This window comes from Arvicanthis niloticus (genome assembly GCF_011762505.2).
Source record: "Arvicanthis niloticus isolate mArvNil1 chromosome Y unlocalized genomic scaffold, mArvNil1.pat.X SUPER_Y_unloc_2, whole genome shotgun sequence".
NCBI classification, from domain to species: domain Eukaryota; kingdom Metazoa; phylum Chordata; class Mammalia; order Rodentia; family Muridae; genus Arvicanthis; species Arvicanthis niloticus.
In genome coordinates this window covers 1,905,989-1,922,639 of record NW_023044979.1, presented here as the reverse complement: position 1 = coordinate 1,922,639, position 16,651 = coordinate 1,905,989, and the positions used below count along the sequence as shown (strand labels likewise).

Below are 16,651 nucleotides of genomic sequence, written 5' to 3'. Positions count from 1 at the left end.
TTCCATATCTCTGTTTCAAATTTTCCTAGAAGCCATATCTCAGTGGAAGCACAGTGGCTGTTCTTATAAAAGATATTTCCCTAGTGTGGGAGCTATCTTAAACTATACAGCACTACACAGTCTCCATTCTGCTTCCCTGCCCACTGATGAAATTTGTATACTATTATGACCATCATCCTTTCCCACTGTACCCATAACGCCCTCATCTCCTTTTCTGTGGAACAATAAAGTAGAACTACTCACTGTGCTGGTCTCACGAGTAATTTTATAATACAGCCATCTCAAGCCAGATTGCTGTGGCTGCTCCCTTTGTCCTCACTATTTGTAGCTAACAACCACCCAAGAATAACGAAGACCGACACCAAAGCTGCCACCCTTAGTGTCCCAGTAGGAAAAATGTCAATGTGTTTTACATTCCTGTGTTTAGCCTTTCCCATTCTTCAGGTTTCTCACAAATTCTCCTGTCTTTCCATGAATCCATCACTGGTGATGCTGTGACAAGATGAACATGAGTGGGCTGGCACTGCAGTCACTTTTGAGAGAATATCTGTCCTTTTTGGTGTTTGTACAATGGATCCTTCTACATTGTTAAACTGACAAAAGGGGTGATATAGAAAGAGCAGCAGTTATGGTGCCTCAGAGAAGAGTCCTTCTAAGGGGACAAAATAAAACAAAAGAGATGACAAAGATTATCAAATACAACAGTCAAGGAAGGGAGAACACAGGGAAGGATTCTGTTAGGAGAGTCAGATAACATCCACAATACACAAAAGCCAGACTGATAGGACCATCATAATTTCTATTCAGGATATAGTTAAGAACATAATTAGGGCAACATTATGCTTATTATAGGAAGAAAGCAGGCAGGTGTACCACCTAAAAACCAACATCATGCTTTGTATTGGGTGTTAGAAGACTGATACTTTTGGCCTTCTTGTAAGGCTGTGCTTTCCCCCCAGCCTTGAGCAGGCCTGAGAGACCTTGTTACCACAACAGACCCAAGTGATAGGATCTAGGTGGAGTTACCCACCTTAGCTTCACAGAACATAGAAGCAGAACTGCCCCTGGACTTGCCTTGAGATATCTCAGGCCATGACCAGGAATGGATTATAGATTATCCCACCCATCTTCAGCTGAAACAAGGAGGGGTTTTGGGTTGGGCCTCCCCCATTTAAATTGAGAGCTGAACATTAAAGCTTAGAGCCTTGATCACAGAACTTTGTCTTGGCTTCATCTCTTCTCACCCTCCGTCCCTTTTCATTCCCAGCCCCCTTTCAGGTGAACTTAGTTGATTCGTGGCCGCATGCAGCTACATAAGGCCAGCAGTTCAGTGAAAAAAATATTGAGGAATTTTTGACAACCCATTACAAGTTTATATTCAACCACTGATTCTCTTCTATTACAATCTAGTGTAATATATGAAGAATTAAATTTTGAGGAAATACTCCTAGCATCATTATTAATATGGGCTATGTTTTATAAGGAGAAATGTGCATCTATTATGAGTTGGACAATATTCCATAACCCTTCACAAAATGATAAAACTTGAGCCAGCAGTTTGCTTCCTCAGAACCCTTCATGAAGAGCCTGTACCTGCTGCTCCTACATCACATTTAAATCAGGGAGCAGGCATGGTTACTGTAGTGAAGGACATAGTCTATTAGTGAGAAGTTCTCTTTGATAGTGAGATGGTGTTCTATATTTGGTAAATATAGCTTTTAGACTTGGCCTCAGTATTTAATAAGGTTGTTCAGTTTTCCTCAGCTGTATGTAGACCCTGCCATGCTGAAGTAAGCAAAGGGCTTTTCTTTCATCTGGAATATTGAGAATCATTTATATATGACAAAGAGAATCAAGAGTGAGAATTTATTTTCTAAATCACATTTCACAAAATCAAACATAACTTTTGAGGACTCTTGTCCCATCACTTGCTAAAGGGACACACTGCATTTTGAAAGTGATCATACTTTACATATGCCTGCTTAAGATTATATGTTTGTTTAGCAAAATCAACTTCTGTTGACCTGTTAAGGTCTTTTGAAATTTCATGTCTCAGTTATCACTTGATCTTCTGAGGAATCTCTGTATCTTCAAGCTTTTCTTTGTACTATTTTTCTGTTAGTGAACATTACTCGATATCCTTGCTTGGGCTGAGTCTGACTTCCCATAGAAGCTTTGAGGGAATCATCCCTGTATTCTGACTCTCCTCAATGTAGACTGGACACAGGATAGGATAAAACTTATATTACAGCCAGTTTGTCATAAATGTTGATCTGAAGACAGATACTTTATCCCATATGTATTTCCCCCAATTTTTATGATCTAAGTGCCTTAAATATCTCATTTATTCCTTCAGAACTTCCAACGGCTGTGTATGCTTTTTTTTTCTTCTCATTTGGGGAATTTCCATTGTATTCTATACATAACTTTTTAATTGAAACCATTTGCATCTTTAGATTATTCTAATATTTTATAAATATTAATACCATAACATACAATAGGGTTAACAAAAAAATTCACAATCTATTGTGAATATATTTATTCAGGGGTGGGAAATAAGCAATTTATATCCCCTCTTTCTAAGTTCTCAGTGGCACTTCCATTTCAAAATTATCATAGTTCACCCTAGGATTATGGTGAAATAATTGGTTTTACATACAAAAAATTGACAAAGTGTTTCTTCTGAGACTGTAGACGTCCTGCAATCAGTCACATTAAAAATACTTTACTCAGTACATCTGGAGACAACTTTATATTACCTAAATAGTTATTACTTTTCCAAGTTGTACAAATTCTGGCCAGCCATGTTATTTTTTTGATAGAGGTTCAGTAACATTTAAAAAGACGTGCTGTAATTATTTTAATTCAACAGAGCCGAAGGTATGAAAATGGCTGTGGTTTAATTTAGAAGATAAGATAAGCCCTGTGCTGGATCTGTCTATCTTTGTATATTTATCTGATTTAAAGAGGTTTTACTAGATATAAATGTCTTTTAAATTATTAACAGGTTTATGGCTTCATACAATTTAAAATATGTATATATCATAGTTAAAAACATAGATATGTTAGACTTATTTGAGTGAGGAGACTATCTAATATTAATAACATCTTGTCTAGGAGTAGTAAAATCTTTAAAACATGTTACCTCTTCCAAGGAAAGATTCAGACCCATATTATCAGTTTATATTTATTCTACCTGTGTAGATATAAGAATTAAATATATTTTTGTCCTTTCAAATCTATTTTTAAGTTTATTTTCATTAGGAACAAAATGAACTAGGATCAAGTTACAAGTTTAATTTACTTGTGATTCATTTGCTATTAAGTACATCATGTGAATAACAAACCATGTCTTGTGTATATTCTACATGTAATTAATAAAAAGTCAAAATTTATAAGCCATGACTTTGTGTCTATTGCTTGTCTGGGATTTCTGTTTCAGAATTTTCATTTTAAAGTGAAAACTTCACTGAGAAATGTTTAGTAAGCATAATTTTAGGTTGGTGAGAAATTAAACCAGACATGTCTAGAGCAGAAGAGTACTGAAGCACATTTTATCTCAGAGGGAAAATTAACTGCAGAAATAACTGATGGTGAAACACAAAACAGGGTAACATAAATGTTCTTTGCTGGCTGCAAAGCTCTGTGACTCTCAGAATCTTAATCTTTGGTTATCTGTGGGGTTCTGTGAATATCAAAGTCTTTGCTTCCTTTGTTAGCATGCTAGTTTGGGAGGTAAATGGCTAGAAAAACTTTTAGGTTCTTTTGAGAAAGCTTTCTATAAGTAAGAGAGAAGCTATCAGAATAAGAATAAAGGAAAGTATTAAGATATAAATGAATACCTTGTAGGCCTGATACTTCTTCTTTGTGTAATAGGGATAATTTTGACTCAGTAGGACCATCAAGAATAATGATGGCCACCTTAACCTTAACCCTGAGCCTAACCCTATCCTAACACTCACCTCTGAATTTCCTAACCTCCTAAACTGAATTCTAAAAACACGTATACTAATCCTAACCATAAATGTATAATCCCCTAACCATAAATCAAATCCTGATTCCTGTGGGGCATATCTCTTAATTACAACTTTTGAAGTGAGAAATCCTTTATTAATCTTGCTCTTTTGAGATGTTCAGATAAACCTTTAATCTGGGCTACAGATTCTTTTGACAACCTACATACATAAAGGACATTGAACAGGGCAGTTTTTTTTTGTTTTATTTTTTGTATTGGCCCTACTTCTTTTTACAAAACAAAGATGATTTGTTAGTTTATTTGCATTTTGAAACTGGTATTAGTAAGTACTTAGTTCTTCAAAATTCTGGTATTCACTGAATATCAGCTGTAATATCCTGCAACATGAAGTCAAGCAGTCCTTGATTTTTCTAATTTACCTTGTCCAACAGCCTTTATTGGGACATTCCATTACATAACTTTTCTCTATACAAGATTCATTATCTCTATGATTTGAGCTATGTTTATCTACAGAACCTGTACTAATCCAACTCTGTTTTTTCTTCACATTGCCACAGATGAAGATGTTCTGGCTGACAGTAGTGCTCAACTGTGTTTCCCTTATGATTCTAGATTTTCTCCAGGGTTGATTGATCCTATCATCTGGCGAACCCGAGATATAGGTTCCCTGAGCCCAGCATGAAGCTTGATTTCTAAAACCCCACTTTAATATTAATGGTGTTAGCATTCTGTCTAAAACTCTACCTCAGTTAACTGGTGACAGACAGGTATGCTCCTCCCCATAGTTACCTCTCTCTAAAGAGAGATGGAATATGATCTATGATTGTGTGTGGAAGTGTGGAGGAAGGGGATGTCTCAGCAGGCTCGTGCCTCCTGTTGAGATATTTCTCTCCCCCACTCCAAGGGACCATGCCTCATGCAGAGACAGCTCTTCCCCAGGAGCAACCCACCAGAAGACAGTATAGTATAGAATATACTTTATTCAGGGCATGGGGAGGAGAGTTAAGAGGGTAGTAGAGGCAGAGAAAGGCAGAGAGAGGCAGAGAGTAGAGAAGTAGAGGCCGGGCATGAGCCTGTGGAGAGAGGGGGGGAAGGGAAGAGCTCAAGTGGGCAAGAGAAAGAGAGACCAAATGGGCAAGATATCAAAAGAGAGAGGAAGAGAAAGCAGCCACTTTTATAGTGGGTCAGGCCTACAAGGCTGTTGCTAGGTAACCATGGGGAGAAGCATACCTTTCTGTTGCCAAGTAACTTGGGTGGAGTTTAGACAATGCTAAGAAATAACTAGGGCAGCTGGGCAGTGGTGGCGCACACCTTTAAGCCCAGCACTTGGAAGGCAGAGGCAGGTGGATTTCTGAGTTCAAGGCCAGCCTGGTCTACATAGTGAGTTCCAGGACAGCCAGGACTACACAGAGAAACCCTGTCTCAAAAAAAAGAAAGAAAGAACCAGGTCATCCTTCCACTTGTGGGTCAGTTGATCCCTCTACTGCACATTGAGTACTGGGCTATGGAAACTGTTCACCTTGATTACAGGAAGAAGAAGGCACGTGCTGTGAGGAAAGCTCAGGTAAGGTCTGGAGTCAGGTCCTGGTAGGTGCAGGATCATTGCTCTCAGAGGGGAGGAGCAGGCAGCTGATCAGCCAGAGCTGGAATCGTGGGTTCTCCCCCAGGGCTTGGTGGGGTGAGATTCCTCTTTGAAGACAGAAACAAAACTTAATGGAGTCCAAACCCCTCCTGAGCTCTGGAAAAGGTCTGACCCTGGTCTGGAAGGACACTTTAAACCTTGAGAAGTGGTAAGATTCACTGGCCAATCAAGGCTTCCAGGCAGACCTGCCAATCAGACAAGGAGGTAGGTTCTTCCGGGTGCCATTTTGCAAGTTTGCTGTGCCTGTGCAGGCTTGAATGTTCATCTGTGCCCTGCTCTGAATTCTACTGTAAGGTGCAGTGTGGGGACCTCAGGAAGCTCTGAAATCGAGTCATGGTGAGCACAGGGTCACTGCCCACTGCTGAGCAGTGGGAGCCGGGGGTGCTGGGTCCTCTCTGGGGCTGCATGGGAAGCAGCAGCCAGATGTGACCACCTGTGAGGTCCCTGGTGATGCCCCTCCGGTGTTAGATCAGGAGGTGACCTCTGAGTAATGTCACTGTCATGGCTGATTCTGAATCTGCCCAAAACATTTGGACCAGTTGCTTTCCTGTAGAAACACGGGTGGTTTCTCTGACTCTGCAGTACATTTGTCCAAATCCTTTTGTCTTTTATAGTATACATTAAGAAGACAGGTATAGCTGGGCAGTGATGAAACACGCCTTTAAGCCCAGCACTTGGGAGGCAGAGGCAGGCAGATTTCTGGGTTCGAGGCCAGCCTGGTCTACAGAGTGAGTTCCAGGACAGCCAGGGCTACACAGAGAAACCCTGTCTCGAAAACAAATAAACAGACAAACAAACAAAACCTGTTTTTAAGAAGACAGGCATAAATCTAAGAGATCTACTTTCATACATTACTTGTTTTTCTTTCGTTTAGTTTTTGTTAATTTTTTTCCATTGCAGTTCTTTATGTTGCTTTATTTTTTATGTTTATTGTTTGATTATTATGAGGTAAAGGGACTTTTTCCCCTCCAATCTCTTAGGTGTTTTGGATGCTTCTTGTACATTAACATGCATGTTCTTTGGTTTAGAAAAATTTGCATTATTATCTCATTGAAAATATTTTCTAGATCTTAGGGCTGATATTCTTCTTCCTCTATTCCAATCATCTGTAGTTTTCCCTTCTCATATGTTGAAGAATTCCTAGTTGTTTATGGTTAGGAAACTTTTAGAATCCACATTTTTTTACGCAATGTACTCATTTTGTTTTATTCATCCATAATATCTGAGACTCTCTTTTCCTTTCCTGTTCTGTGGGTGAACCTTGCCTCTGTAGTTGTCAGTGCACAGACAATTTCAATGCTCTGCTCTCAGGGACTTAGAAACTGCTTAAGTCTTTCCCTGCCTCCATCACCTGCTGCTGTTGTCAGGTGTGCTTTATATACACGGGCCACCAGCTACACAGCACTCTCTGTTCCCTGTCTCAGTTCATGTCTTCTCTCTATTCTCTTTGTTTACTTTCAGGTCTGTCTCTCTGCTCCCTGTCTGTCTGTCTGGCTGTCTGTCTGTCTGTCTCTCTGCAGGTCCTCTTTTGTGCCTCATTCCCTTCACCAGATTCTCACTCATATCACTGCCCCCAAACAACCTCTTTTGTACCATATCTGTTGCATGTTTTAATTTCTCAGGACCTGCTGTGATAGGATAGGTTGGCGCTTTTGGTGACCTATTTTTTTCTGGCTGTTAATTATTATATTCCTATGCTGGTGTCTAGGCCTCTGGTTTTGAAGTGATTATTATCTTGTTACTGATTTCTGGATTTGTCTTGCTTGGGTGGGAGTTTTGTTCCTGGGTTGCTGTTTGATGTCTGGATTTACAGAGAAAGTTGCCTGATGTTGCCTCTTTTGACATGTTTGGTGGGTATCCTCAATAAAGAATGTTTGCTAATGTTGGGAGCAGGGAGAAGAGGTGGGCAGGAAGAGATGATCTTAGCATCCACAGGCAGGCATAGTCAGGACAGAGGTAAAGCTGCCTCTGGTGTTTAGTACAGTGCTAGGGGAAAACTGTGATCATTGCATCAGGGATAACAGACAGTGTGGTAGATCTATAGAAAGCTTACCTGTGTCCTGGCAGGGAAAGCATGTGTTTGAACAGGGACTGTCTGCACAAGTGGGGCTGAGACACAGGGATGAGGCAGGAAAGGAAGGGCAGGTGGGCATTGTCTATCTTACCTATAAGAGCCATGCACAGGGGGAGAGGCAACTTCCACTGTTATTCTGTCTCAAAGTAAGTACAAGTGATATTAGGATCTGCAGTAACAGATAGTGAGGTAGGTCTTTGGACAAATTACCTTTTCTACTGAAATGCATGGCTTGTGGTTGAACAGGAGCATCTTTCAATAATCAGGACCTCAGGCACAAAGATGAATTTGTAAAGCCCAATCAATTCTGTTTCTGAGAGTGCACAAAGTCCACTTGAGCAAACATCCTATGACAATCCCCCCTTGTCAACAGCCAGTCAAGGTACAACTGCAGGGTTAAGCTACATATAGATAACTAATACACCTTACAGAGACAAAGTTAGTCTACCCATAATGGTTGTCAGATGGTTTTGCCCCCTTGATTGGTTCCTGCAGATTATGCCAGATGTGCAGTTTTTAAAATATTAAGTTGCTGACCTGTGTGTTAATGTCCCAATCTTGCTGTAACTACCCAGCACCTCTAGACTCTCAGTTTTGATCTCATGTGAAGCTGACTGGTGAGAATCCTTATTACAGAGCTCATAATAAAGACCTCTGTGTGATTGCATTGCAATAGGCTCCTTGTTGGTCATTGTGGTCTCTGTGGCTTGGACATAACATCTTGGTGCATTGACCCAAGACACTCAGGACACCCAACTAAAGGCCAGTTGTTAGAGATCCACCATTGTTTTTGTGTCAGTGGCTTGTCTGCCAGGACTACACAGAGAAACCCTGTCTCAAAACAAACAAACAAACGAAAAACCAAACAAAGAAGACAGGTATAGCTGGGCAGTGGTGGCTTTTAATCCCAGCACTTGGGAGGTAGAGACAGGGGGTTGAAGGTGATGGAATAATGATCAATAATCATGTTAATCAATAATCAATACTAATCGATGGCCAATATTCAATACTAGTCAATAACCAAAAGTGATCAATAATCTTGATAATCGATAATTGATAATCAGCAGACAGTGCTAATCAATAGTCACTATTAATCAATAGCCAATTATGATCAATAATTGATGGTGCATGCCTTTAATCCCAGAACTTGGGAGGTAGAGGCAGGCAGATTTCTGAGTTCAAGGCCAGCCTTGGCAACAGAGTGAGTTCAGGGACTTTCAGGACTACTCAGATATAGCAGCCGGAGACTACATTTCCCATAAGGACACATGCCAAGATGGTTGTCGAAGAACTAAATGCGCACTTGCATCAAACTAAATCCAATATGGCGGCCGGCCTTTGAACTACATATCCCATGATGCCACGAGGAAAAAAGAAAGATGGCAGCTGGCGGGAGACTACATTTCCCATGAAGGCTCTGGCCCGGCACACAGGCATGATGTATGGAAAGGAGCTAATTGACTGCACCAGGAGACAACCACTGCCACCATCACAGTCCAGGAAATGCACCTCTGTCCGGGTGGTATCCGTGGCCTCCTTCTGACATCACAGACTATGCAATGCAATCCGATTGCCCGCAGCTGGGCCGCCGCAGACCGGGGCGATGACCAGAGCTTCCAGGTACCTCGGCAGGCTGGCCTATGGACACACCCCCAGACTTGTAGGAAGGAGAACTGTATCGTGTTGGGCATTGTTATTGAACGACCCCCAGGAGGGGAGACCCTCACTCTAGTCTCTAATAACTGGCAAGACAGCAAGAGGCTTTATTTCGGGAATCATCCAGCTGAGGTCGAGACTCAGAGCAAGGAGTGTGGACCTCGAGGCCAGGGGGAGAAGGGTATTTAAAGGAGAAAACCACAAACCAGGGGGGTGAGGGGGAAACCAAGGAAGGATATCATAAAAATAGTGGACAGTCCCAGCCCATCATTCAGTCAGTCATGTGGGAAACATCTTGTACATGTTTTTCTCAGGAATTCAATCTTACTCAACCATCTACTTGTGATCAGCCAGTTTCCAGAATGACCCAGCTGACCTGTAGTTTTAGTTCTACTTTCTTTGTGGTCAGCTGGTTCCTGGAACCTGGAGCTAGTGAACCAGTTGGCCTACATTCTTGGCTCAGCTCTAGGGGGACATACAAACTGTCCATCCCCTTTATAAATTTTTATATCTGTCAATTGTCACCGGGTCATCGTTTTCATAAGGACACAAGGGTCACCAGTATGTGTGAAACTGACCATGGATGGACTGTGATTACTATTCTGGGCTTTTATTTTAAGATCTAAAGTAAAGTACTTAAGTACAAGCATGGAGGTACATGCCTTAAATCCCAGGAGTTGAGCGCCAAGCAGTTCTCTGATTCAAGTCTTCCTGGTACAGAACAAGTTTTAGGTAAAGAAAAGCTTAGATACATGCAAAGTGTTGCACATGTACTACCCAGCATTCAGGAGACAGCCATGCAGATCTCTGAGTTCATGTTTCATCAACTGGGTAAGATCCAGGACAGCCGATCTTAGGCAGTGAAGTTGTTAAAAAATAGAAAGCTGGTGATGATGTAATAGAAGGGGCCATGATCCTCCTCTGACTGTTTTATTCCCACTTCTGAGTGGGATTCAACTATGCTCATTTGGGCCTTCCTTCTTGTTCAGTTGCTTTGGGTCTGTGGAGTGCAATGTGGGTTTCCTGTATTTTATGATTATTATGATTCACTTGTAAGTGAGTACATATATGCATGTGCTTTTAGGTCTGGTTTACCTCACTCAGGATGATAGTTTATAGCTGTATCCATTTGCCTGCAAAATTCATGAAGTCCTTGTATTTAGTAGCTAAATAGTGTTTCATTTTGTAAATAAACTACATTTTTATATCCATATTTTGCTTGAGGGACATCTGTAATCTCCCAGTTTCAAGCTGTTATAAATAAGATGGCTATGAACTTTGTGAAGTCCCTACTCTAGTTCCCCAGCCCTCACATAGTCCCTCCCTCCAATATCCTTTGTTTCTCATTTGAGAAGGTGTCGCCCCTGGGAATCTCCACACCATGGTGCATCAAGTCTCTGCTGGGTTTAGTTCATCCTTTCCATTGAAGCCAGACATGGCAGGCCAGTTCAGGGAGCAGATTTCACAGATAGACAGCAGCTTTAGCGACAGCTCCTGCTACACTTGTTGGAGGACCATCATGAAGACTGAGCTACACATCTGCTACATATGTTCCAGGGGCCTTAGTCTAGACTGTGTGTGCTATTGATTTCTGGGTCAGTCTCTGAGTGTCTCCAAGGGTCCGAGTTAGTTGAGTCTGCTGGTCTTCCAATGGAGGAGTTCCTATCCTCTTCAGGGCCATCGATCCCAACTCTTCCATAACAGTCTCCAAGGACCATTCAATGTTTGACTGTGGTTCTCTGCATCTGTTTCAAGTCTGCTGCTGTGTGGAGCCTCTTAATGGACAATTATGCAAGGCTCCTGTGTGGGAGCCTAACAGAGTATCCATGATAATGTCATGGATTGTGCTTGTCCATAAGAAGGGTCTCCAGCTGGGCAAGTTTTCATTAACAATTCCCTCAGTCTCTGCTCCAGCTTTACCCCTGTATTTCTTTTAGTCAGGACAGATTTTGTTCTGTGTGTCTACTGTGTTGTACCTGAAACTGATTCTTCAGCTTTCTTCTCATGCTCCCATACATTCCCCATTTGTTCTCAGTCCCTAAATCATATAAGATACAGTATAAACATTTGCTATTCAATGCTAAGCTATTTTGCAAGCCTGGTGGTTTTATATTTTCAACTTTATATCCTTTGTTTATTGTTTTCAAGACCAAACTTCTCTGTGAAGCCCTTACTGTGGTGATAGTAGATACAGAAACCACAGAAGCCACCTAACATGTTTTTGTAAAATAAGCACATGCTTCTGTGCACCTCTTCATTCACATGTTTAATTTTAAAATTTAGCCAAATATATAGGTCATATTCTATTTCTCTGGATGGCATATGTCCATGATATCAATACTGCCTGAGGCTTCAGACTCATTGGATTCCAGGTGTATGTCATTCTGCCTTACCCTTGTGTTTGTTCTGAAATTTTTGAATAAATAAAAGTATTGTGCTTGTGTGGATAAATATGAATATCACGTGTGCCTCATCTTTACTGTTGTCAGAAGATTGCCTCAGTCCTCTTGATCTTGAAGAAATGGGTAGTTGTTGATCCCCATGTAAATACTAGAAATTGACTACCATTATGTGGAAGACCAGCAGGAGCTTTCCACTCCTGAGCTATCTTTCCTGCCCTTGTTCCTTATTTCTGATCAGCATATACATTACTAATATTTTTATTTGTCCATTTCAACTGTTTAAACATGCATTCCCTTCTAGTAAAATTTATTAATGTTGTTGTTTAAACTGGTTCATTTCATGTTTTTGCAAGATGAATACCGAACTACAATGAACATAAAATTCTTTGTATAAACCTCAGTAAAGAACTGTGAGTTCTCTCTATCATTTTTGTTTCCTTGGTTGATTTTTACAGGGGAGTTAGGGTTTTAATATGTAACTTTTGCTGTTTAGCAACACATCACACAGATCATGCCAGCATCCAGCTCAATGACATACACTTGCCTGTATCTCTGTGATTAAAGACATGAGCAAATACTCGAAGCTTGCCCATCACTTTTGTAGTTAGTAATTGTTCATACAGCTTTTCAGATGTTTGCTCATTACAGTAGATCTGTTTATCCCTGCATATTTCTCTCAATTGCCATTTGTGTTGCAAGGCTTTATCCTATTCAAAGAGATCAGAACACAGGTGAAACTTATAATTCAGTTTCCTTTTAAAATGACAGAATGATTAGATTATAACCTCTGTTTCAGGAAATAAGTGGAGGAAGCACCAGAATTACAATATTACATTGTATAGAATGTATCCATTTATTTACCGTGATGTCACGATTATGCTTTCTGTTTTACGCATGTGTGTGATATTTTAGGATGCAGTGGCTTATGAGGATGTCCATGTGAACTTTACTGGGGAAGAGTGGAATTTGCTGGATCCTGCCCAGAAGAATCTCTACAAAGATGTGATGCTGGAGACCTACCAGAACCTCACTGCTATAGGTAACACTGTGAATTTTATTTGCTTTTCAAAATAATGGAACAAGTGATTTGTACTTACTGATAATCCTCTGTTGTTTCAATTGAGAACAAGGAAGATTAAGCTGAATGAATCAGGTTCAGTGCTTTCAAAATTTACAGTAACTTGAATTTTACTTAATTTCCAATACTATATCATTCATTTTCTGCTACTCTGTTTTAGGTTACAGTTGGGAAGATCATCATATTGAAGAACAACATCAAAATTCTAGAAGGCATGAAAGGTAGTTTTCATGTGCAAGCTGATACAAATATGCCTGTGAGGAAATTTTAATGTGTTCTGGAAGCTCTAAAGAAAAGCAAGTGTGCAAAAAAATCAGTCCTTTAAGTCTAGCTATGATTATAATATTCTCACAAAGCCATGTGCCTCAATGTCAGTTATCTGATTTGTGTTTGTAAGGCATTGCTCTAAGAAAGAAGACATGGAAACAATGCCTTAAGAGATACCTTTAATTGATTTGTAGCTCCATTAGAGCTTTGCTGTGGAACTACCAATCTGAATTGTCTCATAATATTTACATGTTGCTCATTGAATAGTGATAAATATGTATCAAAAGCCATCTAATAATCAAATAGTCCATGGTAAATTTGGTGATACTCATATTCTTGTACTGACATTTTTAGGTTTATTGAGTTGTCAATTAGTGAGAGTAAAGAAAGTTGTGGAGAAACCTTAATCCATATACCACATGTCTACAAAGAACAAAGTGTCAAATGATGTGAATTCAATATGTAAACCTTCCACTCATTCTTTTTTAATGGGTATATCAATTGTCAGAATATATAAAACCTTGTGAACATAGGGATGTTGAAAGAAGCAACATACCTCTTTCTACTCCAGAACAATGAGAAGATATGTAGCATTCTGCCTTTGGTAGACTTTCTGAATATGATAGACCTTTGCAATTAATTTGTTTTCTGAAATTACTGGGGACATCCCCAAGTCACACTGCAGAAAATCTCTATGGGTACTAGAAGTTCAGAAATTCTTCTGTTTGTCCTGGCTCACAGTGCTACTGTGATGTGATTTAAACTACAGGAAAAACTAAAAAAGCAATCAGTGTTTTAATGCCCTGATATCTTCTGACATGTCAAATACATGGTATAGAAATCTCATGTAGAAAAAGGATGATATAAATGTGAGCCATGTAATAAGTGCTCTTACTATAACAGGCATTTTCAAAGAGGTAAAGCAACCCACAGTGAGGAAGTACAACTGTGAACATCAAAGTGATAAAATCTTAAGATCTGAGTGTTCTTTATTATTATTAGACCAACTATAAAATTTAGTAATATTGATAAAAGGATTGATCAGGGTAATGAATATGGTAAAGATTTGACATGTGTCTATTATTGTTGCAGGCATGAAAGAAGTCATACTGGAGAGAAACCACATGAATGTAATCAATGTGGTAAAGCCTTTTCACGTCACAGTCATCTCCAAAGACATAAAAGAACACATACTGGAGAGAAACCTTATGAATGTAATCAATGTGGTAAAGCCTTTTCACGTCACAGTCATCTCCAAAGTCATAAAAGAACACACACTGGAGAGAAACCATATGAATGTAATCAGTGTGATAAAGCCTTTTCAGATCACAGTGGTCTCCAAAGACATAAAAGAACACATACTGGAGAGAAACCTTATGAATGTAATCAGTGTGGTAAAGCCTTTTCACGTCACAGTACTCTCCAATATCATATAAGAACACATAGTGGAGAGAAACCTTATGAATGTAATCAATGTGGTAAAGCATTTTCAAATCACAGTGGTCTCCAATATCATAAAAGAACACATACTGGAGAGAAACCACATGAATGTAATCAGTGTGGTAAAGCCTTTTCATGTCACAGTACTCTCCAGTATCATAAAAGAACACATAGTGGAGAGAAACCTTATGAATGTAATCAATGTGGTAAAGCCTTTTCAAGTCACAGTCATCTCCAATATCATAAAAGAACACATACTGGAGAGAAACCTTATGAATGTAATCAATGTGGTAAAGCCTTTTCACGTCACAGTCATCTCCAATATCATAAAAGAACACACACTGGAGAGAAACCTTATGAATGTAATCAGTGTGGTAAAGCATTTTCATGTCACAGTAGTCTCCAATATCATAAAAGAACACATACTGGAGAGAAACCTTTTGAATGCAATCAATGTGCTAAAGCCTTTTCAAGTCACAGTACTCTCCAATATCATAAAAGAACACATACTGGAGAGAAACCTTATGAATGTAATCAATGTGGTAAAGCCTTTTCACATCACAGTCATCTCCAATATCATAAAAGAACACACACTGGAGAGAAACCTTATGAATGTAATCAGTGTGGTAAAGCATTTTCATGTCACAGTAGTCTCCAATATCATAAAAGAACACATACTGGAGAGAAACCTTTTGAATGCAATCAATGTGCTAAAGCCTTTTCAAGTCACAGTAATCTCCAAATACATAAAAGAATACATAGTGGAGAGAAACCTTATGAATGTAATCAATGTGGTAAAGTCTTTGCCAGGCCCAGTTATCTCCAAACACAGAAAAGGACACATACTGAAGAGAAACCTTATCAATGTAATCAGTGTGATAAAGACTTTTCACATCCGAGTGGTCTCCAGTGTCATAATAGAACACATCCTGGAGAGAAAGTGAATGTCATGAATGAGGTACAGCCTTTCCAGGACACAGTCATCTCTGAATACACAAAGGAAAATGTGCAGAGTGAAACCTTATGAATGTAGTCAATGTGATAAAGCCTTTGCATTTCACTGTACTCTCCAAACAGTTGAAGGAACACATGCTTTAGAGAAACATTACAGATGTAATGAACGTGGTAAAGCCTGTGCATATCTCTTTCATCTCCAAAGCAATAAAAGAACACAAACTGAGCAGAAACCTTTTGATTGTTCTAAAGTTGGGAAATCGTTTACATGCCACAGTGGTATCTGAATACAGAAATGAACACATATGAGAGAGAAACCATCTGAAAGTAATCAAAATGTCAACATGTCAAAGCAAGTCCTAATCATTTTTAAAAGCATGAAAGATTTATAGTAGAAGTAAACTCTGGTGATTTAAGTTTGTTTGACCATAAGAAGTGGCAATGTTAAAGATGTGCCTTATGGGAGATGTTACCTTTTTGAAGGAATTGAATTACTTTGGCTGTGGTCTTTGGAGCTCAGGCCAGTACAAAACAGACCCTCCTACCACTTTGCTGGAAGAAAGTCTCTTCCTGGATGCCTTCACATTAGGATGCAGAACTCTCAGCTCTTTTTCCTACATCATGGCTGCCAGCAGGCTGACATTCTTGCTATGATGGCAATGGACTAAGCATTTGAAAGTGTAACCCAGGCCCAATTAAATATTTGCCTTTAACACAGTTGCCATGGTTATGATGTCTCTTCTTTGCAATGGAAATTCTAAGACAGAAGTTGGTCCCCCAGACTTAACTATTGCTATGATAGGCCTGATTATGTTTTCTTTGTTTTGTTTTATGGAACAATGTGGATTTTTAGACTTTGGATCTGTATATGCATTAAGTGGAACTTAATGGGCCATCCTAGTCGGATTATGAAACACATATGTACTGAGGGGGATTTGAACTTTGTATATAGTGTTTATGATGTTTTACGGAAGAATGTTGCTGACTTTTTCCCTTGGCTGAAGAGTGTCCTTGAAGATGAGGTAAAGAGGTTGATGTTCATTGCATTGACAAAGGAAGTCTCAGCGAAGCCAGCAAATCCTTTGACCTATGTTTGTTCTCATGATGATTGTTTTGAGCAAGCATAGTAATCTTAGAAAAAATTTAAAATATTAGGTCAGAA

The 16,651-nt window shown here is 39.5% G+C and overlaps 1 protein-coding gene across 1 annotated transcript in view; it reads left to right on the top strand.

The window, feature by feature from the left end:
* Positions 1-15,776, top strand: part of LOC143433990 (uncharacterized) — a 25,941-nt gene extending 10,165 nt beyond the window's left edge. Inside the window, 3 exon segments of the mRNA XM_076928144.1 lie at positions 10,196-10,208; positions 14,188-15,471; positions 15,551-15,776. Of these exon segments, the coding sequence (XP_076784259.1) occupies positions 10,196-10,208; positions 14,188-15,471; positions 15,551-15,776 (1,523 nt within the window).
* The last annotated feature ends 875 nt before the right edge of the window (positions 15,777-16,651 follow it).